General features: G+C 39.6%; 1 protein-coding gene across 2 annotated transcripts in view; it reads left to right on the plus strand.

The window, feature by feature from the left end:
• LOC148008929 (villin-4-like) overlaps positions 1-14,220 on the plus strand; it is a 72,855-nt gene extending 58,635 nt beyond the window's left edge. Inside the window, exon 22 of one of the 2 annotated variants that reach the window (XM_087673904.1) lies at positions 13,906-14,220. In XM_087673904.1, coding sequence (XP_087530030.1) covers positions 13,906-14,019 — 114 coding nt within the window. In that variant the 3' untranslated portion in view covers positions 14,020-14,220. The remainder of the gene's footprint in view (positions 1-13,905) is intronic. The other variant, XM_087673903.1, reaches the window with a different exon arrangement.
• Positions 14,221-25,200: the final 10,980 nt, after the last annotated feature.

Below are 25,200 nucleotides of genomic sequence, written 5' to 3' on the forward strand. Positions count from 1 at the left end.
TTCTTCTATTTCTTTGTATGAGAGTTCTTTTTGGCTTACACAACTAAGAAGAGGAAAATTGTTTTCAGCCTCCACCCTTGTGTGTATTCCCCCATTGTGCAAGCAAGAAAGCTACAAGTGAGACTCCTTCCTTCTCTCCCACAATCTTGACATGGTATCAGAGCCTTGTTCGTGGTAAGGAGCTCAAGAAAGCAAGCCAAGCTCGCGGTGTTCTGGTAAGAGGAGCAGTGTTCTTTCATTTTCTGTTTTGGGAGCAAATCTCTGCAGGTAGCACAATCGGAAATTGCAAGAGTGCATTGTCTCAGGTTGAGACGCCCTTCGCGGTGAAGCAAGAGGGTAGTATATGCTGCGGGAAAGGGCTTTAGCCCTGGGTGACCCTGTTTTTTTGATTTGAGGCCATTTCGGGGTCTGTTTTTGAGGCGGAACTTTTTTGCATGCACTCAGGAAAAGACCCAGTTTTATGCTGTGCGACCACTGTTCTGCAGTTTTGCAGATTTGCCCTTGTGAGGCTGAAGCTGTGTTCTGTGCAGTGATAGAATTTTTTGCAATGTTCTGTAATGGCGTCTGATTCTCTCTCACAGATTGTCACTGAAAAGCTTGACAAGAACAACTTCCAAGCATGGAAGTTTAGAATGACAAATTTCCTTATGGGAAAAGGATATTGGGAATTTGTTGTAGGAAATAAAGAAGAACCAGTTCTTCGTGATGTTTCCAATCAACAACAAATGCAGGCATTTAAAGCATGGCATGAGAGAGCCAGGAAAGTTATGTATTGGCTGTCTATCAGCATTTCAGACTCTACGATTGTGCATATTCAGGATGCAAGTACGCCAAAGGAGGCATGGGATACTTTGTCAAAAATGTATAGCACAAATACGCAAGCTAGGAAAATGCAGCTCAAGCAAGAGTTGCATAATGTGTAAAGAGAAAATATGAGCATCAATGACTACCACATGAAGGTGAAGAAGATTGCAGATGCACTTGCTTCCATTGGGTCACCAGTGGAAGATGATGATTTAGTTTCTGTGACCTTGAATGGTCTAGGAAAGGATTATGCACAGTTCCGAACATCCATTTCCATCCTTGAAAGATTTCCTGATTTTGAAGAGTTGATTGCTCTTCTAATTTCTGAGGAGCAGAGAAATGGTGGTGCATCTTCTTCAGGAGGAACTTCAAAAGAAGTTGTCTTCTACTCAAATGCTGGAAGAGGTAGAGGCAGAGGTAGAGGAGGCCAATCTGGAGGCCGTGGTAGAAATCAGAATATGCAACAAACTCAAGAAAACCAGTCCTATGGAGGAAGACGTGGTAATTCTAGAGGCAGGGGGAGCCAAAGAGGTCGTGGTGGATGGCAAAGAGGCCAAAATGCAAACAATAATGTTGAATGCTACTACTGTGGCAAAATGAGTCATATGGCTAAAGACTGCTATAAAAAGCAGAATGACATCATGAATGGAAAATTGCAACAAGGGAATTATGCATCTTCTAGTAGACAGGGTGATGATAGAAATGAGCATTTATTCATGGTGCAGCACATGAACAATTCTGTGACAAGTGCAGAAGAAAGCAACGATGTATGGTATGTTGACTCATGTGCATCAAACCACATGACAGGTCATGTAGAATGGATGGAGGATGCAAGGAAAATGGAAAAACCAAGATTTGTGGAGACTGATGATGATACTGCACATCCTATTATGCAGATTGGAAAAATTTCTTTATCTATGCAGGATGGGAAAAAGAAATACCTATCCGATGTATTTCATGTCCCAAATATCACCAAGAATCTGGTTTCTGTTGGTCAAATGGTTGAGCAGGGCTTGCAGGTCAGATTTAATCCTCATGGATGCTTTGTTGAGGATATAAAAAATAAAGGTCACTTAATAGCAAAAGGAAAGAAGAAGGGTAGAATGTTTACGTTGGATGCAGACATGCCTGAATTGAGTGCAACAATGTTTGCACATGGGACCGGTGTAGTTGCAGATATTGATATCTGGCATAAATGCATTGGTCATGTTAATGTACAACGACTTAAATCAATGCAGGCCCAAAATATTGTTGCAGGATTGCCTAAATTCAAGGTTGCAGAAATGCATAAGGTATTGAAGCCTGCCAATTTGGAAAATAGGAAAGGAAACCATTTCCTAGACATGTTCAAGAGAGTAAGAAGCCATTGGAATTAATCCACTCTGAAGTGTGGACTACTAAAGATGCATCTCTTAGAGGCTGTCATTATTTTGTCACTTTTATTGATGACTATAGCAGAAAAGTTTGGGTGTATTTTATGAAAAAGAAAAGTGAAGTGTTTGGGCATTTCAAAACTCTTAAAGCTATGGTTGAAAAAGAAACAGGCCTGCAAATAAAATGCCTAAGGTCAGATGGAGGGGGAGAGTACCTCTCAAATGAGTTTGCAAGGTTCCTGCAGGAGCATGGCATAAAGCAACAATATTCATGCAGTCATACCCCACAACAAAATGGAATTGCAGAAAGGAAAAACAGGCATATTGGAGAGGTATCTCGTGCCATGCTCAACGAAAAAGACTTGCTAGATTTTTACTGGGCTGAAGCAGTTGCTACAGCAGTCTACATAATGAACAGGACTCCCACTGCAGCAATACATGGGATGACTCCAGAGGAGAGGTATACTGGTAGGAAACCAGATATTTCTCATTTGAAGATTTTTGGTTGCATTGCCTATGTTCATGTGCCAGATGAGTTGAGATCCAAGTTGGATCCAAAAGTTGAGAAGTGCATCTTTATTGGTTATTCTCTGCAGCAAAAAGGGTATAAATGCTATAACCCTTCTACCTGTAAGTTTACAGTGAGCAGAGATGTTGTTTTTGATGAGATGAGTAGCTGGTATAAACCAGTAAATGTGATTGATAATGTAGATGCACAAAATGGTAATGCTGCACAGAATTCACAGCAGCAGTCACAAGATATTAGTGGACCTGGAGCGTCCTCTAGCAGTGGTTCACATTCTTCGCCATGGACAGGCAGATTGAGATCATGAGAATCTTCTCAATGTAATGCAGATAGTGGTATGCAGGTATCACGAAAAGGAAAAGAGAAGGTAGATCAGCCCATGTTTGATGTGAATGCAGGTCACTCTTATGTGGATGGTGAATCCAGTGGCTCAGAACAGAGCATTGATGATGAGTTGGGTATTCCTTCTATTGTTACACCTGGAGTAAGGAAGACCAGGGATGTTTTGAGAGCACCTGGGAATGAACCTACTTTGCGCACGTCTACCAGAGCTAGGTATCCTGTGGATAGGCTGAAATATGATAGATTTACAGCCATTCACTATGCATATATGGTCAAAGTGATACAGGAACCAGAACCCACTTCTTTTGAGCAAGCCATGGGAAAAGAAAAATGGGAGAAAGCCATGGATGAAGAAATGGATGCCTTGGAAGCAAATGCTACATGGGAATTGGTACCTTTGCCTAAAGGTAAGAATGCAATTGGCTGTAAGTGGGTTTATAAGGTGAAGCACAATGCAGATGGTTCTGTGAACAGATACAAGGCAAGATTAGTAGTCAAGGGGTATGCTCAAACATATGGCATTGATTATGAAGAAACATTCAGTCCGGTTGCAAGGATGACAACCGTAAGAGCAGTCATTGCTATGGTTGCATCAAAGGAATGGTCTTTACATCAGATGGATGTAAATAATACCTTCTTGCATGGTGATTTGCAAGAAGAGGTCTATATGGAGCAACCACCAGGTTATGTGCATGCTGTTCATCCTGAGTTTGTTTGCAGGTTGAAGAAAGCATTGTATGGCTTGAAGCAAGCACCTAGAGCATGGTCTGACAAGATAATATCTTGTCACTATTGGCTTTCAAATTTCCAAGGCAGACTTCTCACTTTATGTGAGAAAAACAGAGAAAGGTATTATGCTATTGGTCATTTATGTTGATGATTTGATTATGACAGGTGACAGTGATGAAGATATCCTTCATGTGAAAATGCTATTGAAGCAGAAGTTTGAGATGAAGGATTTGGAAGAGCTACGTTATTTCTTGGGCATTGAGGTGATTAGATCACCAAGTGGGATACAGCTCTTGCAGAGGCAGTATGGATTGGACATGCTGTCCAAATATGGGATGACAGGCTGTAAGCCTATTTCAGTTTCTTTGGAGCAGAATGTGAAGCTGAGCGCAAATGCAGGTGAGCTTCTGGAAGACCCTACTATGTACAGATGCATAGTAGGAAGCTTGATTTATATGACTATTACCAGGCCAGATTTGAGCTATGCTATTGGACTGGTAAGTCAGTTTATGCAGGCTCCAAGGAAACCGCATTTGGATGCGGCTAGACGCATACTCAGGTATGTGAAGTCCACATTGCAGTATGGACTACTTTATGAGACTGGGGTTCAGATACAGTTGTATGGATACACTGATGCTGATTGGGCTGGTAGTATTTCTGATAGATGATCTACCAGTGGATATGTGTTCTCTTTTGGGAGTACTGCAGTCACTTGGAGCAGCAAGAAACAGCCTACAGTTGCCTTGTCGAGCACAGAGGCTGAGTACAGGGGCGCAGCAATGGCTGCATGTGAGGTAGCTTGGTTGCATAAGCTACTTTATGATATGCATCAGCCCTACAGATGGGCCAGTTGTCATTTATTGTGACAACATGAGTAGTATACACTTGGCAAATAACCCAGTCTATCATGCTAGAACAAAGCACATTGAGGTGCATTATCACTACATGCGGGAGAGGGTTTTACTAGGTCTTATTGATCTAGTTTATGTCAGCACAGAGGATCAGGTAGCTGACATATTCACGAAGGCATTGGGCGTAAAGAAGCTGCGCAAGTTCAGAGATATGTTTGGTGTGCAAGAATTGGGATTGAGCTCGAGGGGGAGTGTTGAGATATCGAGCTCCACTCGTGATATGCCAAGGTGACCATTATGCATTTATGTCATCGATGTGTTAGTTGCAGATGCGGTTGGTACACCGCCCATGAATAATAGCTACATGATAGCTATCCTTATCTACTCTAATTCGTGGCTCAGTTAGTATGCCACCTTAGTTAGTTGAGTTTGGTTTGAGACCCATATATAGGGTTCTTCTATTTCTTTGTATGAGAGTTCTTTTTGGCTTACACAACTAAGAAGAGGAAAGCTGTTTTCAGCCTCCACTCTTGTGTGTATTCCCCCATTGTGCAAGCAAGAAAGCTACAAGTGAGACTCCTTCCTTCTCTCCCACAATCTTGACAAAGAAGAGGAGAAGAAGCTCGCCAAGTAGAGGTGGAGTTGAGCCATGTGATGGTGGAGAAGACCCTGGGTTTAGCCAATAGTAGGACTCAGAAACACCCAAGGAGCGATGTGTTGGGGGGAGCTGTCACCAATCCAAGAACAAGAGGGAGACGAAGTCCACAAGGAACATCACAACAACAAGGGGAGTGAGTTACTAATACAAAGGAGAATGACCAACCATCTCAACAACAAGAAAGCGAGAGGACAATCCATGAGCAGCAAGGCTAAAAAAATATTAAGTCAAGGGGAGAGGAAAGATCACACTCGTAAAATTCCCATATTAAGAACTCGATCCACCTCCAAAGAAAACAGAGAGCTACAAAGGGTGCAGGAGGAATCAAAGAGACTAGAAGAAGAGTGCAAGCAAATGTCACAAGAGGAGGAAGAATGACTAAGGCAAAAGGGAGAAGAAGATTACTCTAACGAAGATGGAATCAAAGATTTAGCCTACAAGCTAACACATTACTGCAACATGGACTCCATGAGATGACACCTAAGCATAACGCTAGCTAAGGAGTAGAGGAGCAATGTGCTTTCCTAATCTCAACTAGTTGAACCTCACAAGAACTCTCCTTACTAGGGGTTTGGGAAGCCAAAATAGCAAATGCAACCGCCTCAATAGGAGCCAGTGGAGCTGGTCCACGAAGAAGGGCGTGACTCTAAATCACATCAACGAAGGAAAGAACGAGTGCAGGAACCAAGTCCCCTCCGTGGCCACAACAAGTACTGTCAGAAGAGAAAAGGGATCCATGCCAAGCCATGCATTCCTTGTGGTACATCTCTTAGGCTCCCTCGAAATGTAACTACTGTAGAGTATCAAGATGATGTCTAGTGTGCCCCCTCCCAATGCATCTCCAAAATAAAAAAAAGAGAAAGAAAAAAAAAGAAATAGCAAACAAACAAAGACTCGCATAAAGAAAAAGGAAAGAAACAATGAGCTTTTCCATGTATATTAGAGTGCCACAAACACTATACCTAGGGGTCCTTAGGTTAGGCATGTTCAGTGGCCTTGGTTAGTCGGCTCTGTGCTTGGCTCCCTGCCTAACCCCCTAGCCCTTCCTACCCCCCCACTCCACACTTAGGGCACATCAAGGGAAGGACACACCTAGGGAGTTTATGCTCACCTATGGTTAGATCGGTCTCCCTAAGCAACACCCATAGCACATCCCCTATACACAAACTGGGTCCTCAAGTATGGGACAACACAATAGGCTCCCTTGAGGTTCGACCCAACTCCCAGTTTTACTAGCACATACACCATACAACACTGCACAATGAGATAGATGCACCCCCAAGTAGTGCACTTTCTTTTTCTTTTTTTAGGTATACTCAACAATGGCGATCGACCACCACTGACATTGAAGACCCCACTACCCGATCAAATCTAATCTTGGCCTCTACAATCTAATCTCGGCGTCAATGAGCTCAATTATGCTACATCGCATTGTCAAAAGCACAATTAATATCTCAAGAAGCCTTCAAGTGTACTTTTTCTCAACATCGTCAAATTTTTCCACCCCATTGAACCCTCACTTCATCCACACATTGCTACGAGGAACCTAACTAGTAGTATTCTAACTATGTACCATCTAAGTATTCACGTGCACTCACATAATATCTGCACCACAATCTATACATAGTTTGGGTCGTCAAGTACAATACAATACTCTCATCTTGCTTAGAGTTCAACGTGTCTTCCAAACTCATAAAACTACGTCTTGTGCATGTTAAGAAGACTAGCATTAATCCCTAGGGAGAGACCATGTGAGAGGTTTTCAATTGCAAGTACTGAAGACTCCAATGAAAGTACAATCAGCTCTTTATCAACACTCAACTTTGAATTCTTATCCCTTATCATCCTACAAGCCCACCAAAGAATCGTCACCCACAGAATCCCCAGAACATCAACACATGCCAACCCATGACTGCAACTCCCAACAAAAACCAGCCCTATCACCAACTTCAACAACCCTATCACCAACCAATCAGGCCAACAAAGTGCCACCAACCACCTTCATCCGCACCACCACCAAAACTCCTTCAAGGCAAACAACATCAGTGTTAAATATGCAGATCTAGAGCATGGCAGGAGCTATGGAGGATGGAAGATGAAGACAAGAATCATGTTGACATAGACAAGGAGAGACCAACTGTTACACAAGTGAATTAGGTTCCAAGATTGAGACTTGGACTCATAAACACAATCTTGTGTAGGACTGTCAAGTATAAGATTGACACTAACTGATAAAGAAAAGCATCATCATGTATTCATTCATCTATCAAAAGTGGTAGTCAAGTACAATGCTTTATAGTTGTTGGATGGCTATAGTTTTCCTCTCTGTGCATATGGGATTCAGTCTGCATGTATATCCTAAGCCTAGAACTGCCTCATACAAAGAGGCTACAATAGGTGTGATTGCAAATATCTCAACACCCCTCCTCAATCACAACTAGAAAGTATAAAGTGTATAGAGGCTTTAGTGAAAGTAACACCTGTAAAGTGTGGGCATACCATAAACATGGCAAAACACCAGAGTCTGTCGCATAAAAGGCTAAGTGTGGGTACCACAAACATGATGGTCATCTAGAGGTTGTATTACAAAGGCTACATGAGGAGTTTACAAGCTTATGATAAAGACATTTGGGCTAGCCAATACAAGGCTAAAAAAGTCAGTAAAAAATAGGATCAAGGACCGTGAGGCCCTTGCGGTTTTTAGCATTACTTTTGACATAGATCTTCGATTCATTGCAGTTCTTCTTGTCTAGCTTCCTGTACTTGTACTTCACTTTGTTTGCCACTTCAAAGTCTTCATGATCTTTATGCTTCTTCTTCTTATTATTTTTCTCTTTGATCTTTTCGTCCTCTTGATCTGCTTCTTCATTGACTTTGCTTGCACTAGTTGTATCAGTCTTTATGTCCATGTCCCCCCAAGCAAAGGTATCATCATCTTTGAGGCAGCAGAAATGTCTTCAAAATCTTCAAATAAATTCATCGATTTCTCTTCAAAACAAGTAAATCCATCTATCCCTGCAAGCTGAATAAACAAGTATTCCATGTAGTTGAATTGAGCAATAAGAGTAATGTTACTCTTCATGAGAAGCATCTTCATAAAAGACTTGATTTTTGTCATCCCCATGATGGAAATCAGCTTCAAATGGTTGAGCATAACCAGCAATGAGTTGATCTTTATATGTGTCAACAGGCACAAGCAATGGCAGTGAAGTATCAAGAGATACTAGTTTGGAATTTGATGTTTGTTGCTTGAGTTTGACTTGATGATTTTAAAAAAATATTCATAGCTTCCCCTCCTTGTTGATTTGATGGTTGAATACTTTTTGAAAACTTTAGATTAGACTTTCCTTGGCTTGGTTTAAGTGGCAGGAGAGAGAAAATGAAGGAAAAATGAGCTTGACAGTAAGTGGCTATGGCTATCTTGTTAAAACAGGGACCATCGACTAGTAAATGAACTCCTACGAGTTCCACAGGTCGGATTTGCTCAAACCCTTTGAGATGGAGGATCCTCACTAATGGATCTAACTCACCCTAAGAGGGTTTGTACTCATTTTGTCCGAGTTGAGAGATCTAACCTTCAAAGTGGTTGTTGTCAAAATTGCACCCAGATTTGGAAAAATGCAAATGCTGGGCATGGTGTGCATCAACCTCCTTGATTTTTGTGCCAAGAAGTTGCACCTTGACTTGAAGAACATCTCTTGAGAATAAATTTGGAAGAGATATGGCCTGATTGATGAGATATGGTTGCTCCAACAGAGGTAGGTAGGTGCTGTCCCACAGACACAATTATGGCAACGACTCTAAAAAGAGGCAATGCAGAAGCTATAGTTGCCCAATCTCAATGATTGAGGTGCCAAAGAGGAGATCTAGAAGTAGAGAAACACTTCTCCAGAAGGAAGTTCAAAGATATTTGGCCTGTAGAGAGAGATATGAAAGCTTCAAGCTAACAGGGTGCTGCTAGCTATGGCTGCCATGGAAGCTTCATTGAAGGTAGGAATGCGAATGAAGTTGGAGACTTGGACTCATAAACACAATTTTGTGTAGGACTGACAAGTACAAGATTGACACTAACTGATAAAGAAAAGTATCATTATGTATTCGTTCATCTATCAAAAGTGGTAGTCCAGTACAATGCTTTGTAGTTGTTGGATGGCTACAGTTTTCCTATTTGTGCATATGGGATTCAGTCTGCCTGCATGTCCTAAGCCCAGAACTGCCTCATACAAAGAGGCTGCAATAGGTGTGATTGCAAATATCTCAACGATTAGTCCCTTCCACCCATGTCTTCGGTGCATGCCAAAGCCTGCTACCTACGATGGTGAGTGCATGGGACTGGCACTCGTCTAGGAGGGGGGTAATGTTAACCCTTAGACAAACAAGGTGGAAAATCTGAAAAATCTAAAGTAAAAGACAAGGCCAAGGCAAAAGTGAAACGGAAGACGAAGGTATGCTGCCAAGAAAAATATGGAAACACAAGAAGTGGAGAAAAGTCCTAAATTAAGGAGAAAGGCGCACAAGAAAAAGCACAAGTCAATACTTTTGTAAAAGAGTGCAAGGCACACCATGATTTATTTTAAGAGGCGGACCCATGCAAATTGTAAAAGTAGATGGGTGGTAGGAAGGAAGGTAGGAAGATAGGAGGATAGTGGAAAAAAGGGTCTAGGCCATAATCGGCCATATAAAAAAGGGGATAAGGGGATGACTGCCCAAAAGGGATTTAGGGTTTTGTATATAAAGTTGAAAAGTGAACGAGAAGCTCATTCTTGTGTGTGGCCAAAAGTAGCTATCTTCTTCTTATTCTTCTTGCTTGCTTGAGCTTATGCTTGAGCTTATGCTTGAGAGAGGGAGTGTGAGAGTGTGAGGGAGCAAGTGTGTGAGGGCGAGGGACTGTGGTGGAGAAGCTCTCCATCTTCTCCTCTCTTCTTCTCTTCTTTTCTCTTCTCTTGTCTTGCTCACGGTAATGGAGCATGGAGCGTGGAGCTTGAGGATCGAGCTTGCTTGAAGCTTGCACTTGGATTGTGGAGCTACCAGAGTGCTCAGGAGAGGAGGCAACTTGATCGGGCATGGAGGTAAGCTCACTACACTTGTAGAGAGAGAAAGCGTGTTGGCTATGTGAGAGGTAGCCATTAGTGCTTGGCTTGAAACACTTGAACGATAAGCGATCCATGGGTCTTGGCGATTGCGCCTCTACACAAGGTATGCTATAATCTCAACTTGCTCCAAGGTGGTTTGATCTTACTTCAAGACCTTCTAAGGATTACATTTAGCATTGGTTTAGCTCCATTTGAGCCCAATCCAACCAGCACACACTCTAGCCCATCAAGCATAGCTTGCATGCTTTTCTAGCACCCTATCATGGACTTCTAGTAGTTGCATACTCTCTTGTGTGGCCTCTAGTACTTAGATAATACTCTTGGGCATCGGGTAAAGACTCTTGACATTGCAAACTTGGATTTAAGCACCACATTGAGGTGATATATTTTAGCCATTCCCTGTATGAGCAAGGGTAGCATGTTGTTATCAACCAAGGACAACTATATCTCTATTTGTTGTACTCATTGATGCTACTATAGCCTATGTACTAATGTTGGGTCATTGGAGTATGCTTGGATGATATCTTAAGGTCACAAGGGATTCACTAGTAGTAATAAGGAGACGTCACCTGCGTGCAAGAAATATATGAGAATACCCCTTATCTACCCCTTATTTATGGGACCTTACCTTATAAAATGTACATTCCTTCCCTTAAATAACCCCCCTCCCTTATACTCACGTGGTACCATACGGTAAACCCTAGTGGACCCCCCGGGCTTAAGGTGCTCTTGGCTTAACTTTGAGCTTGCATTGGTTCCATTTAGTAGTCATTTTCACTATTGTATACAGTTTTGGACAACAAGCTTTGACATGAAAAGCTTTATGCCTATCATATATTGATGTCATTTGGCTATGCTAAATGCTTACAGTGATGCTTAGCATTGAGCTACATGCTTGGATGTGATTATGGTTTGCTTTGGCATTTGGATTTGAGCTGGATTATATATATTTTGAGCATTAAGCTACATGCTCTAGTTGCTTTAGTGGATCACCTAGTTATATGGGCTTGAGGATTGGCTATATATATTGCTCCTAGATGTATAGTCTTGATACATATTAACTTCCGAATGCTTATGTACTTCATGTATTGAGTTTGACTACTCATCTACCATTCGGTTTTGCTTTAGTGGGAGCTACTTGACACTTGGATGTTTACATTGAGCTTTGGATTTATGCAGTTGAGCTTGAGCTCATTTCATTGAGATTGTGGGACACTTATTTCATGTCTATGCTCTTTGCATGCAATTATTGTCTAGTGGGATGATTTGATTTATGCTTTGGAGTTAGCACCTATCTTTGTCGGTGTGTTGTTAGTGATGTATTCATCTTGCTTGGCTATGTATTGAGCTTCATTACCCTTGCCCAATCTGTTATGCATTTGGAAGTTCTCTTATGGTATTCTTGAGACCTACTACATGCATGACATTTATGCCCACTAGATGTATCTCTCTCAAACACATTGAGTTTGATAGTTCTCGATATTGTTCACATGCTCAATCAACTACCAATTGTAGGATATACCTAGTAGTTGAACTTTGGATTTTCTTAGTTAATTTTTCCACACTTGGTTTTGGATTTACTACTACATTTATTTCAGCATGTTGTAATTATTGTTTTTAGCATTGTTTATGAGAGTAAGTAGTTTGTCTTGATAGTTCATTGGTTGCAATTAGTAGACAGCTCACTATTTCGATAACTTCTCTTGTGTAGCCCTTGTGTTGGCTATGATTTTGGGCCGATCTTCAGTACTTTATAGTAGCCCATCTACTTGTCATGTGCTTTCATTTCTTAGCACGATGATTGGTTGATCAAATGACAATGCTATATTTAATATTCACAAACTATATGACACTAATAACAACTATTGGGAGGCACAAATATGGTAATTTTTGGTGCGAAAATTGCAAATTAAGCCATTGAAACATGAAGGTGTAAAGCCCAAATTTTTTAATGTAGGGGATTGGCCTGAATTGGATGAGCTATGTAAATCTACAATCATTTTGTCACTCTCTAAGTAGATTTGCTATAATGTTTTCTTTGAAGAGCAAAGTACTTGGTAGCTATGGGATAAGATTTGTACTATCTATGACAAACAAAGCCCTACCTTTCATATGTATTCCCTAAAGCAACTCATGGACCTTCGTATGAAGGAGGGGACTTCAATGTTTACCCACTTAAATGAGTTTCATTTTATTTTTAGCCACTTTTATTCGCAAGAGATTGACTTCCTCCCATGTTCTTTGGTTACATTGCTAGAGTCATAGGACACATTCTGTACTGCTATGTTACAAATATACATGCTGATGGGCTGAAATTGCAAGATATAGAGGGTGCACTATTGAATGAAGAGGTTAACATAAATAATGTTGATGCTTCCTATAGCTTCCATGTTTTGATAGTCAAAGGTAATAATACTAAGAGCGATAATGACCGCCATGGGAGAGACCCTCAGAAGTCTTATTCTTCTCAGTCATGTGGATAGTCTTGTAGTAAGTCTCATGGGTGTAGCTCCACATTGACTTGTCATTATCGTGGGAAGCAGGGTCATATTTGGCTACAGTGCCATAAAATGTATGATGACAAGTGCAAGAAGAAGGGAAAGGCCAAAGTGTAAGAAAATAATGATGATTGAAGCATTTCCCACCTACAACCATGCTCTTGAGCATAACTAGGAGACCCCTATCCATCTCGCATACCTATGAGGGTGGTATCTCTCGGATCTAATTCCATGTGTGTAACTATAATATTACCATTAGGGAGTGTAATGTGTGTGTGTGTGTGTGTGTGTGTGTGTGTGTGTGTGTGCGCGCGTGCGTGCGCATGTGCGCGCGCCTACATGCATATGCATGTGTATGTGTGAAATGGGTAGAACATATACAACGAAATTGATCCCAACTATTGATTCATGATATAAACTAGCAACTATATGTGTGTTTGTGTATGTGCGCATGCAAGTGCACGGGGAAAAAAATGAAGGCTCGTAAAATGCTAGAAACTCTCTACTCTTTGTAGTATTTTTGGTACACTTACCTTTCTCAAAGAACAATTGTTAATATCTCTAGTCTTATTTTAATTTCTTAAGCAATTCAATATTCATCTTCCGTATAGCTTCTTAGTCAAAGAGGCCAAAATGCTTCACTTGAATTTCTCCCTTTTAAATTCAAGGGATGACACATTGGCATTTATAAAAACATGAGGGAAGTGGCAAGACATGCGACCTCTCACTCTCTTAGTCCCTCTCTAGTTGTATTGGTGGAATATCTATCCTAGATAGTTAAAATGCATGAGGCAAACACTACAAATGCAACTCTCTCTCACTCTCTTTCTCTCTATCTAATTCATGATTATATGTTTTTAGTAAGTTAGTCAATGCAACTTATTTAGTATAGGTATTCTAGGAGATTTAGTTACTAAATGCATGAAGTACAAGCTCTCTACTTGATTTAGTAATTATAGCCTATCTAAGTGTTACCACACCTTTATGATATGATGTTGTTAACATTAACTTTGCTAGTTTTGTGTTTGCAGACTTACTTGATAGATGAAGAGTTTCAAGATGTATTTCGCATGGATAGAGTTACTTTCTATAAACTTCCAAAGTGGAAACAAGATAGATACAAGTTATTGCATGATTTGTTTTAAAAATTAGACATTATTATTTTATATAATTCCACTCAAATGATTGTAATGGATGTGCCATTGCAAGAATCTACAATGGTGCACTCGATAGCTCACTTTGTATATTCATGATTCTATAACCTTTCTAACTAATTACTATCATGAGGTTCACATGGATTCTATAACCTTTCTAACTACTTAGTACTATTAGGGGCTGTTATTACAAACCGCTTATACAAAGTTTTCACCATGAACTTTTTAGGCCAAACATTAATTTTCTATAAATCTAACATGTTAAATGACAAATAATTTTTGGGCATGGATATTATTCTCAAATGCAAATGTGCTACATCCAAACTATTTGAAACCTCACATAGCAAAGAAAGTAGAGAGGCAATAGAGAAGCACAAGCTTCTCCTTCCCAATCCCTCACTCTCTCGTTATCTTTCTCCCATGGTACCAATGGATTTCTTAACACACCACATGTTATGGCATGATAACCACAAGAATAGAACAAGAGAAGAAAATAAAAGAAGGCTTCACAACCTTGGTCCCTCTCTCTCTCACACACACACACACACACACACACACACACACACACACACTCTCTCTCTCTCTCTCTCTCTCTCTCTCTCTCTCTCTCTCTCTCTCTCTCTCTCTCTCTCTCTCTCTCTCTCTCTCTCTCTCTCTCTCTCTCTCTCTCTCTCTCTCCTACCTAGACTCATTATCTTTGTCTCACAAGCTTTGGCTACAATGGAAGTATGCAAGAAGAGATGGAATCAAGAGCTTAAAAGTTTGCACACATGAGAGTGGCTCTCTATTCACTTTTACACATTATATACATCCTTTTGGGATGGGCACCCTAAATCCTTTGGTTGCTCTCTTATCCACTCATAATGGCTTGGCCCTTAGTAGCTTGCCTAAAATATTGAAATGCATGCATGAAATTTTATTATTTAGCTTGTGTGATATTTAGTGCATGTAGGTCTATTAGACAATATGTTTTAACTAAAGTTTCATAGAATTTGACGCTTGGATTTTTAAATAACCATTCTCCAATTGATGGGTTCATAGCAATTTATTTTTAATTGTATTCACATGGCTAGATAATATTGGGATATTATCATTACACTCTAAAAAATAATGATGGGTTGGTCTCAAGAGTAGGAATTGAATAGAGATACGATTCAAAGAGGTATTGAGACCTTAAATAACTTCTAAAATTATTTGCAATTTTTCTAGGCCCTATCTTATTCTTTTGTTATTATTTCCAACCTCCTAGTCATCACTTACTATTTTATCAGTTATTTGAGCTCAAAATGATAATACCAATCAAAATGTATGCAACCTAGCATCATCTTTCCTTCTCAACTAACATTTATGCTTCTTGAAGTCCTTGAATGCATCAAACACATCATCCTTATATTTCAGTATGTAAACCCAAGTATACTTGCTGAAATCATCAATGAAGGATATATGGTAACGAGTACCACCAAATGAAGCATTATGAGATGAACCCCATACATCTGAATGTACCAACTGCAAGGGTCATGAGCTATTCCGTACATGTCTCATAAATGGAAACTGTGCTTGCTTTCCAAACTGACATGCATCACATACATGTCCAAAGTCATGATACTTGAACTTAGGCAATCCAAGCACAATCTCCTTTTGATGCATAGATTTCAGCTTTTGTACATTCATATGGCCAATCCACTTATGCCATATCTCAACATCCCGTGTAGCACATCATCATGTGCAAACATGACTGCTTTCAATTCTGGAATTGACACATCAAGAGTAAACATTTTGCCATCTCTTCGACCTCTAGTAATCAATTTGTAGCCATTACCATATTCTTCAACAAAGCATCCATCTCAATTAAATCTCAATTGCAGATTCTGTTCTACCATTTGTCCAACTGACAAAAGACTCTTGGTTATTGTAGGTACATGTAGTACATCATGCAGGATCTTTTTCTTGCCATGGAGCATCAACAACGAAACAATTCCTATATGCTGAATGTCATCTTGGGTGCCATCCCCAATACAGACATAACCATGTGAACCTACAACCATCTCATCAAACCATTCTCCATGGGGTGTCATATGATTTGAAGCCCTTGAATCAATGTACCATCTCTCATCTCTATTCTGCCTAGATGCATTCTTAGACACATGTTGCATGGTAAACAACTTGTCACCCTGATCATCAGGAACTCCTCTAGATGAAGCATAATTTCCATGCTGTCTACCCTTGGCTTTCATGTCAACCCACTTCTTATGAAATTCTTTGGCTATATGCCCGTATCTACCGCAATAATGACAGTCCTTGTCCATGTTAGAATGATCATTTGATTGCCATGAACCAGATCCACCACCTCTACCATGGGTGATCTCCCCCTGCCTCTAAAGCCGCTAGATCCATGTTGGCCCTGTGTATTTGTGCCATGCTAGGCATTGTGCTAATGATGTCCATAAGTGTTTCGAGTGTCTCCTCGACCTCAAAAAGAGCCACGACCTCTGCCGCCTCTACCACACTGGCTAGAGTAAAGAACAATGTCTCTGCTTTGAGACGTACTAAAACCTGTATTTAGCCCAAGCTTAACTTCCTCATATAGTAGCAAAGCAATCAACTCATCCCAATTAGGGGATTTAGCTCTCACAGAAATAGACGTATCAAATGCTTTATACTCTTTGCCAAGTCCATTCAATGTCATTGCAATCATATCATCCTCAAACACTGAAGATTCAATGGTGGCAAGCTGATCCGCTATGTTCTTGATCTTTGTAGTGTAGGCCTAAATACTTTTTCCATTTCTAGACATGTTATTGAACTGTTGCTTTAGCTGAATCTGTCTTGCATGTGTTACATTTTCATAATTCTTCATGAGTATGTCCCATGCATCCCTATGTTCTTGATCTTTGTAGTGTAGACCTGAATACTTTTGCCATTTCTAGACATGTTATTGAATTGTTGCTTTAGCTGAATCTGTCTTACATGTGTTACATTTTCATAATTCTTCATGAGTATGTCCCATGCATCCTTTGGAGAACTGCATCCGGTAATCTGTATAACCATAGCATTTGATATACATAAGGAAAACCAATGTAACACCTTGCATGCTCTCTTAGTCCATAGTTTATGAGCCATTTTCTGATCATTTGTCAGATTCCTTTCATTCATTTTAGGTCTAGCCTCATCACATGTACATAAGTCCCAATAACCTCTGCTAACCAAAAAATTCTTCATACGGAACTTCCATAAAGCAATTGTCTAGCTTTTCTCCCACAATTTGAGTGATATTGTTAGTGCGTTGAGCATTTGCCATAGTTGTAGCTTAGGTATTTAGTGATGTATACAACCTGTAAGTATTTGACTCCTTTTCTTACAGTTCAGAACTAGTTTCCTACTATTTAGGACAATTTCCTACAATTCAGGACAATTTTCCTGAAAACCTGCTTGCTGTAAATTGTATTCCAACAATGAAAAAACACAGTCAAGTGAGCATAAACCAAGCTCAAATCAGTTCAAAACATTCTATGGTAGTGGCAAAACATCCCAACAACAAAGTATGTCTATACAAGTATCAATGTTTGTACTGTATGCAAGTAGCAATACCAAATACAGCAAGCCCACTGCTATAACTAGCAGTATTTTCTCTATTAAAACAAGAGTATTCAGACCTCAAAACAACCCCAAAACATCTCATTCAGTTGCCACTCTATGTAGGAGTTGATACGTGTCCAACCGATTAGATTATATTGCATGTATGTCAAGTGAAGATGATAGGTATCCTTCCTGTAGATAATAACTAGTCAATACCCTGGTATAACCAGCAACAAATCAATCCAAACTTTGGACTTTCAACACTCACAATATCCCAAAAAGCATCTACCATTCAAGTGGTATGATCCAAGCATTTGTCAATAGCAAATGAGCATCACATATACTTCAACCCTATATGTATATTGTTTCCAAATTCAGGATATCAACCAGTTCACTATTTCCAGTCTGCAAATAATCTCCAAATCTAAGCATTTAACACTCCAATATTATGCTCAAATGGATGATAATAAGGGCATATTCATTGTTAGGATGAAAGCCACCAGTGCCCTAGAATCACTTGCTGTTTATTGCAGTAAATAGCGAGTTTACACAGGTCTGTGTTGAATATCTCAAAATTTGTGAGAAATTTGAAAAAAAATTCTTCTACAAAGTTGTAGACCACGTCAAACCAGCTAGGAATGGTGGGCCATTTCCCCAAAAACCATTTATGTAGCAAGATATAGCTTCTGCAAAAAAACGGACTACAGGCACAGTCTCCTTTGATGATGTTTTCTTCAGATCTGATGCCTTGATGTCAAATGGCCAGTGCCAAGCCTCCAGGATTAGGCGTTCAAGCTCTAATGTCATGTTGGAAGAGAGAGAGAGAGATAGAGTGGAGCAAAAGATGAGCCTCAGCTCATTGTTATTCTTCTTCCATTATTCTTCCATCATACAAACTAAAAGAGACTTACACACATAGGTATGATTAACCAAGTCTAACTGTGGTTAAGTCACTGACTACAGCGACTTATTGAATGTCACACACATGTACAACTGTATCCAGCTAATGTCGGTCCCAAACATAAAGATAGATTGATTGAAGAGTAACGAGAGCTTGATATTCTAACATATTAATGGGATGAAGGTATTTATATTTCCTGCTTTTTTTTGTCACCCCTTAACCACGGTTAATGGTTAAAATGAACTTAAATCGCCCACTTTTCCGCACGCACTCGCGCCAAACACACGTTTTTCTAAATTATTAAAATGAACTAGCAGTTTACTTAGCACGTGCTTCTGCGCTACATACACATCTAAGTTTATTAAAAATGAACCCGTCATCACGAATGCACGCACTACACAAAAAGTACTAAATACGCACTTAATTTTTAATTAATGAATATGCATTTAGAGACCCGAGTCTAGGTATCAAAGTCTGGGATCCGTTAAAAGCACCGTTGCACATTAATAAATTGTAACTAACAATTTAAAAAGGAACCATATTTTTCTTGTTAAGGTTTACAACCTAGTAAAATTTCACCCATTTTTTAATAATTTATTAAAACGAACCCTTCACTAAAATCATTCCCCTCATTGCACTTTTTTTCCTTTTCAATAAATGCACTTTGTGGGATGGGCACGTGCAGTCTTTTGAGCTGTCATTGCTTACCAAAGTTCTAGTTATGTCCTGAGTGGGTTATAGAGGCATTATGATTTGATTGTATGATCCGATCTCGGGTGCATGTTTATTGCATAGCATGAAGCTTTCGGTCGCATATGTGTAGAGGTCATGCTGAATTTTTTCTAGAATGTGCATTGTTTGGGGTGGTCAGTCAGTTAGTCAAATTGTGTGTGCTTATTCTAGTCGATTTCTTTTTTATGGATATTCTATTGATTTGCAGACATTCCCTGTGATTATTTGTGTATGTGGTGTATGTGAAATCTATCTGAATGGCGCCTCAAGCTCCTCCTCCAGTCCAGTATGCTCCATTGGTCTCTCATGATTATTCTTTATTGCTAGAGTCTGAACTTATTGGCAAAGCAGGCTTAACAAAGTTCATAGCACTCTCATTACCACTCATCCCAGAGGATACTGAAACTTGTGATCAATTTCTAGCCTCTTACAACAAGAGGTCCGGTCTTGTCAGAGGAACCGTTGTCCAATTGACGCTTAAAAGTTTGGACAAGGCTTTGTTGTTACCTTATCGACAAGGAGACTCTTTCCTACTGCTAGACAACTATTCTCGAATGAGGATATCCTTAAATTGTTGCAGAAGTAGACACATGATGTGTTGGATCCCAAGAAATTTCTTACCACTTCTGGCATCAATGTCTCCATGATCTCCAATCCTGTGTGGAAGCAGCTATGTCAATTCCTTCAGGATAGGTTTATGCCTGCCAAGACACCCTCTAATTACCTTTCAAAGGAGTTGTTTATAGCTTCTAGAATCATGTTAAAAGACATAACGATTGATTGGAGTTCCTACCTTCTATCCAAAATGGATCAACACTTTGTCAGAGCTACCAGGGGTAATGTAACTAATGTTACATTTGGATCATATCTTTCTGTCTTTTTGGCATATGTTGCCCCTTCAAAGGAAGTTCCTACCTTGATAGTTGATCCACCAGATGCTCCTCCCCCTACTGAACACTCTGATGTCGTCATTGAGGATCTTGATCCTATCCCTCCTATGGTAGTTTAGAGGAAACACTTAAAACGAGTGGCTAAATCAGCTCCATCTCCTCCTCCAGTCTCCGTTCCTGATCAATCTAGCAGTCACCTACCAATTTTTCTCACAACACCGAATCTTTTTAGAGCACATCGTGAGGGTACTTTGGAGATTTCCATCCCTTTAGTGCAACACTTGGTAATTGGAGATGCAATTCCCTTCCTATGTCAAGATGTTCAGCGTTCTATTGAGCTCTCAGAGACTGCATGTATCCAGCAGCTCTATTCCTTTTGTTATGATGAAGTACAACAGACCAAAGAAGAGCTGACAAAGGCAAATGTAGAGCTCGCTTCTGCTCATGAACACTTTTCTGATCTTTGTACCCAAATGGAGCAACAAACTAAGATCATTGATGATCAGAAAATGGAAATTTCTAGTTTGCACACTCAATTGGCTGACACTAACACTCAAGTGGTTAATGTAACTAAGGAATGAGATAGATTGTTGAAAGAATCTCATGAGCTTCAAGCTTTATTAGCCACCCAAACATAGGAGCTTAAAATAGCAAAAACCAACTTAGACCAAATCAGAAACCAAATTCAACACCTTAACAAGCAACTGGTCCAATCACGTTCTTCTTCACAGAGCCCTATTGTGCAACCAGTTCATTCTTTAACCCTTGTGGACTTGGTAGTTCTCCAGAGACAGGCCACATTATATCCGTTGTTTCAAGCTAAAGTGGAAAGATTGCAGTCCAGGATGGATTTATTATAGTTTACATTTGAGCAATTTCAGGAGTATGTTTCTCACGACCATTCCTTTTTTGTCCACTATCAGCTGCAAAAGTTGGCCTTCTATATTAAGCTCTCAACGATGGATCTACCTCTTCCAGAGGATAGTTGGAGTGAAGCCTGGTCTTCTAATTTGCTGACAAAAGTTGTCTGTATGGCCTTTGAAGATTCTGTGATGTTGGATACAATGTTGATGTCTTATATGTATATACAAGGTGATCTGTTAATTCCAGATGATGTAGATCTGGCTTGGTATGTAGGGGATGTGGTCTTACAAGCTTCCCTTTATGTCAACCATTTGGAGTTGAGGATAGATGAAATGTTCGAGTGCTATTCTTCTAAAGTGACTGCTTGCCCTGACACTTTATGGCATTCAATGATTGATTATGTAGTCTTGAACCAATGGCAGAATCCAACCTCTACTCATGTGCAGAACACTAACCAACTAAGGGTGAATCTTTTAGCTTATCTTTCCAAGAACCATCCATTTGATTCATCCTTCTTTGTTGCCTACCATCGACGATCTGTTTTAGGTCCCTTTGTTCCTAGCTTATTTTATTATCAACAAATGGCCCATCGCTATGATGCTTATTTTTCCCTTTATCAATCCAACTCAGTAGCCATCTTAGCTCTCCTTTTCCAACTTCAGGGTGCTCCTCAAATTCCAATCTTTACCTATTGTTCTTTCATTGAAGATCGAGTATTTTTCCCTTCTCTACCTTGTCCTTCCCCATCTATCCATATACCTTCTACTTTTCCTGCTTATCAATTAACACCTTTCTTAACTGATTCGCCTAAATTTTTAGCTAATCCTTCTTTAGCTTATTCCTCATTTTATGATTTTGCATACCCATCTCTTCATCCTCTTTTACTCATTCCTTTTCCATCTCCTACCACTTCTATTTCTCAACCCCCTCAGCTGGTTAGTGGGTATGACGGATTTGATCAGTAGATTCCAAGAAGAAGAGGATGGAGCTCAATCGATTCTCTTACATGACCACAAATTAATTGGCCATTAATTCCAGGGGACTGGACAACTACTAGTCAAGTGTACCATTTTTTCCAACAATATTCACAATCTCTAGATCCTTCGGTAAGATTGACAACCCATTTTTCTTGGTACCTAGTATATATGCATAGGCATTCCCATAACGATCAAAAGGCCATTCCCATGCTTTGTATGAATGTCAATGTGAACATTGATTCCCAAAAATTGGATGTCCTATATTTTCATGCCCTTTGTCTGCCTAGCAGATACCTTGTTTTGCTAGAAAGGATGTGCTGCCTTCAATTCTTTCAAAATCCTCCAAAATCTTTTGTAGATGAATCCTTATCCATGGATCGTTTTCATAATCATCAAGTTTTCAAGAGGGATCATCTTCACTAATACCCCTGGATGTATCTTTTATGTTTTTTAATGCTATATCTCTCTTTTGGAGGTGCCATTTAGATGGTTGTTTTGTGTTTGTGCTGTATTAATTTTTATTTGATGAGTTCGTGCTGGTTGAATAATGGATTTGTTTGAGAGCTCTCTTTTCAACTATTGACACTAAGGGTGATGGTGGATGGAAAGCCTATGATGCAAAGCTGAAGAACCTCTTATATCCTTTACAATTTTGTTATAACTTTCTATTATTTATAAGATGTGTTAATGCATAACAGTGTTTTCCTTTAGTTGTATTTTTTCTTAGCTACAGGTTACAAAGTTGGGGTCGTGGTGGGGTGATTATTGAAGACAAAAGACCGATTTGATCTCTTTATTGAACTTATATTCTTCTTTTCCTTAGGTCACAAGGATGCTTCCTTTCTAAGTGTGGGGATATGTTGAGAGTGGAAAAAGATTGAATTTTTTATTGTTTTTTGTTGTTTTTGAAGTCTAAATGGTTGATTTTGATGGATTTTGAGTGATGATTAGTTGTTTTAGAAATGTTTGAAAGTATTTTTGGATGATATTGATTATGTTTTGCAAGCTCACGATGATTTTTAGTAGAAATATGAAGCTCTGTGATGTTCTGATATGTTCTGTTGAGGTTTTGATTGGTTCTGATACCTTCTGTTTAGCTTCTATTTTGTTCTGATTTTCTTCTGTATGAAGCATGGATTGATGATTGATGAAGGTTGAAAATTTTTGAAAGCTTTTTGAATAGTTTTTAATAGTTTGGAATGGTTTTAGTATGAGTTATGAGGATCTGTTGTTGTTTGTTGACCTTTCGTAACCCTCTCTAAGCCTTCTGTAGAGCCTCTGTCTCTGCTATATCTTTGCTATGTTCTGTTCTGTAGATCTTTTATAAGTCTTTTGTGGAATGAGGCTATGACTTTGGGAAAGTTTTCTAACTTTTAGAAAGGATGAATCTAAGTTCAAAAGAGCTAAAACAAATGGAAGAAGTAGCTATTGAAGACTGAAGATCAGTCTGAAGTGACATAGACAGAAGTGAGCTATGAAGAGACACTGTAGTGACTCTAGTGCCCTTTTATACCTCCCATGCCCCTTGGGAGGTACATCCATGCCCTAAGAAGGATTATTATGAGTGATTATTGAGTATTGTAAAAAGGAGATTATGTACTATTGATTGATTGATTGAGAGAGAGAGAGAGAGAGAGAGAGAGAGAGAGAGAGAGTTAGAGATAGCCAATTCTATCAAAACAATGTGTCTATCTATGAGATATTGAGAGAGAAATATATGAAGACCATGAAGATGAATATTATGTGATTATTTCTATTCAAAAGTGGTGTATTCTTTTGTGTTTCTTATTCTATTGATGGATTCTATGAAGATGTTGAAGATTATGGTTGATTCTATCAAATCCGTGGGAGATATCTACTATGATGTTGCGTGAAGATTTATTCTTTTCCTTGTTGTGGTTCTCCAAAGGATGAAACAAAAGCTTGTTGATGTTACAAGATCGATTTTCTTGTAGTAGAAACCCCTTTTCCTTGGTGTTCATCTTGGGGCTCCAAGCATGCAAGGAGGCTTATAGTTTTTTGAATGGCTTCTCGGGATACAATCAGGTGCAAGTGCACCCTAACGATAGGCACAAGACCGCCTTTGCCATTGAGTGGGGTGTCTTTGCCTACATAGTCATACCTTTTGGGTTGACTAATGCACCTGCTACTTTTTAGAGAGACTCATGTGTGTAATATTCAAAGACATGCTTATGAAAGAGTTAGAGGTCTTTGTTGACGACTTATGTGTTCACTCCAACTGGAAGGAACACTTAGACAAACAATCTTTAAGTGATGCAATCTATATCGTCTCTCATTGAATCCCTTAAAGTACCAAATTTGGGTAAAGCATGGATGCATCCTAGGGCACGTGTTGTCCAATAATGACATTGCCACAGACTTCTCAAAAGTCAAGGTTATTGTCGGTCTTCCACCCCCAATAGATTACAAGGGAGTTCAGTGCTTCCTAGGCCATATGGGGTACTATTGACAGTTTGTGTGAAAGTATGCATTGATTGCTAGACCCCTGTACAAGCTACTGATAATATTCAAGTGGACCAAGGAATGCTAGCATGCATATGTGGAATTGAAGAAGGCTCTAACCAACACACCAATCTTAAGAGCCCCAAACTGAAACATAACCTTTCATGTTCATATTGACGCTTTGAAATTCATAGTGGGTGCTGTGTTGTGCTAGCCTAGTGACCACAATCTCGACTATCCAGTGAGCTTTCTTAGTAGACGACTCACAAATACCAAAATGAACTACTCCACAACTGAAAGAGAGGGGTTAGCCATGGTGTTTGCCATAAAGAAATTTTGGCATTATTTTCTGGCTACGCCATTTATTTTCTTTGTTGACTATCAAGCCTTGTAGTATCTAGTAAACAAACCCTGTGCTACAGGATGCATAGTGCAATGGTTACTTCTGCTTCTCGAATTTGACTTCTCTGTTGTCGTGCGTAAGGAAAAACAATATTATATGGCTAATCATATGTCCCGGATATCCATGGGAGAAGCCATTGGATAGGGCATTGGAGATGGGCCACCATACACACATCTATTCACCCTATCCAGCAAAAGAGATTTGTTTAGGACTGACTTGATGCCATATTGGGCAAATGACATAATCCAAGTGTTGGAGTACGGACTACCTGATCAATCCATAGAGAAGGCCGACTGAGGCGGCTCATTCTCAAAATACAACCCTATCAATTAATAGCATGCCAACTCTATAGGCTAGGGCAAGACA

Source organism: Lygodium microphyllum, unplaced genomic scaffold (genome assembly GCF_053477565.2).
Source record: "Lygodium microphyllum isolate KBCC unplaced genomic scaffold, Lygodium_microphyllum_v1.1.10 scaffold_45, whole genome shotgun sequence".
Taxonomy (NCBI): domain Eukaryota; kingdom Viridiplantae; phylum Streptophyta; class Polypodiopsida; order Schizaeales; family Lygodiaceae; genus Lygodium; species Lygodium microphyllum.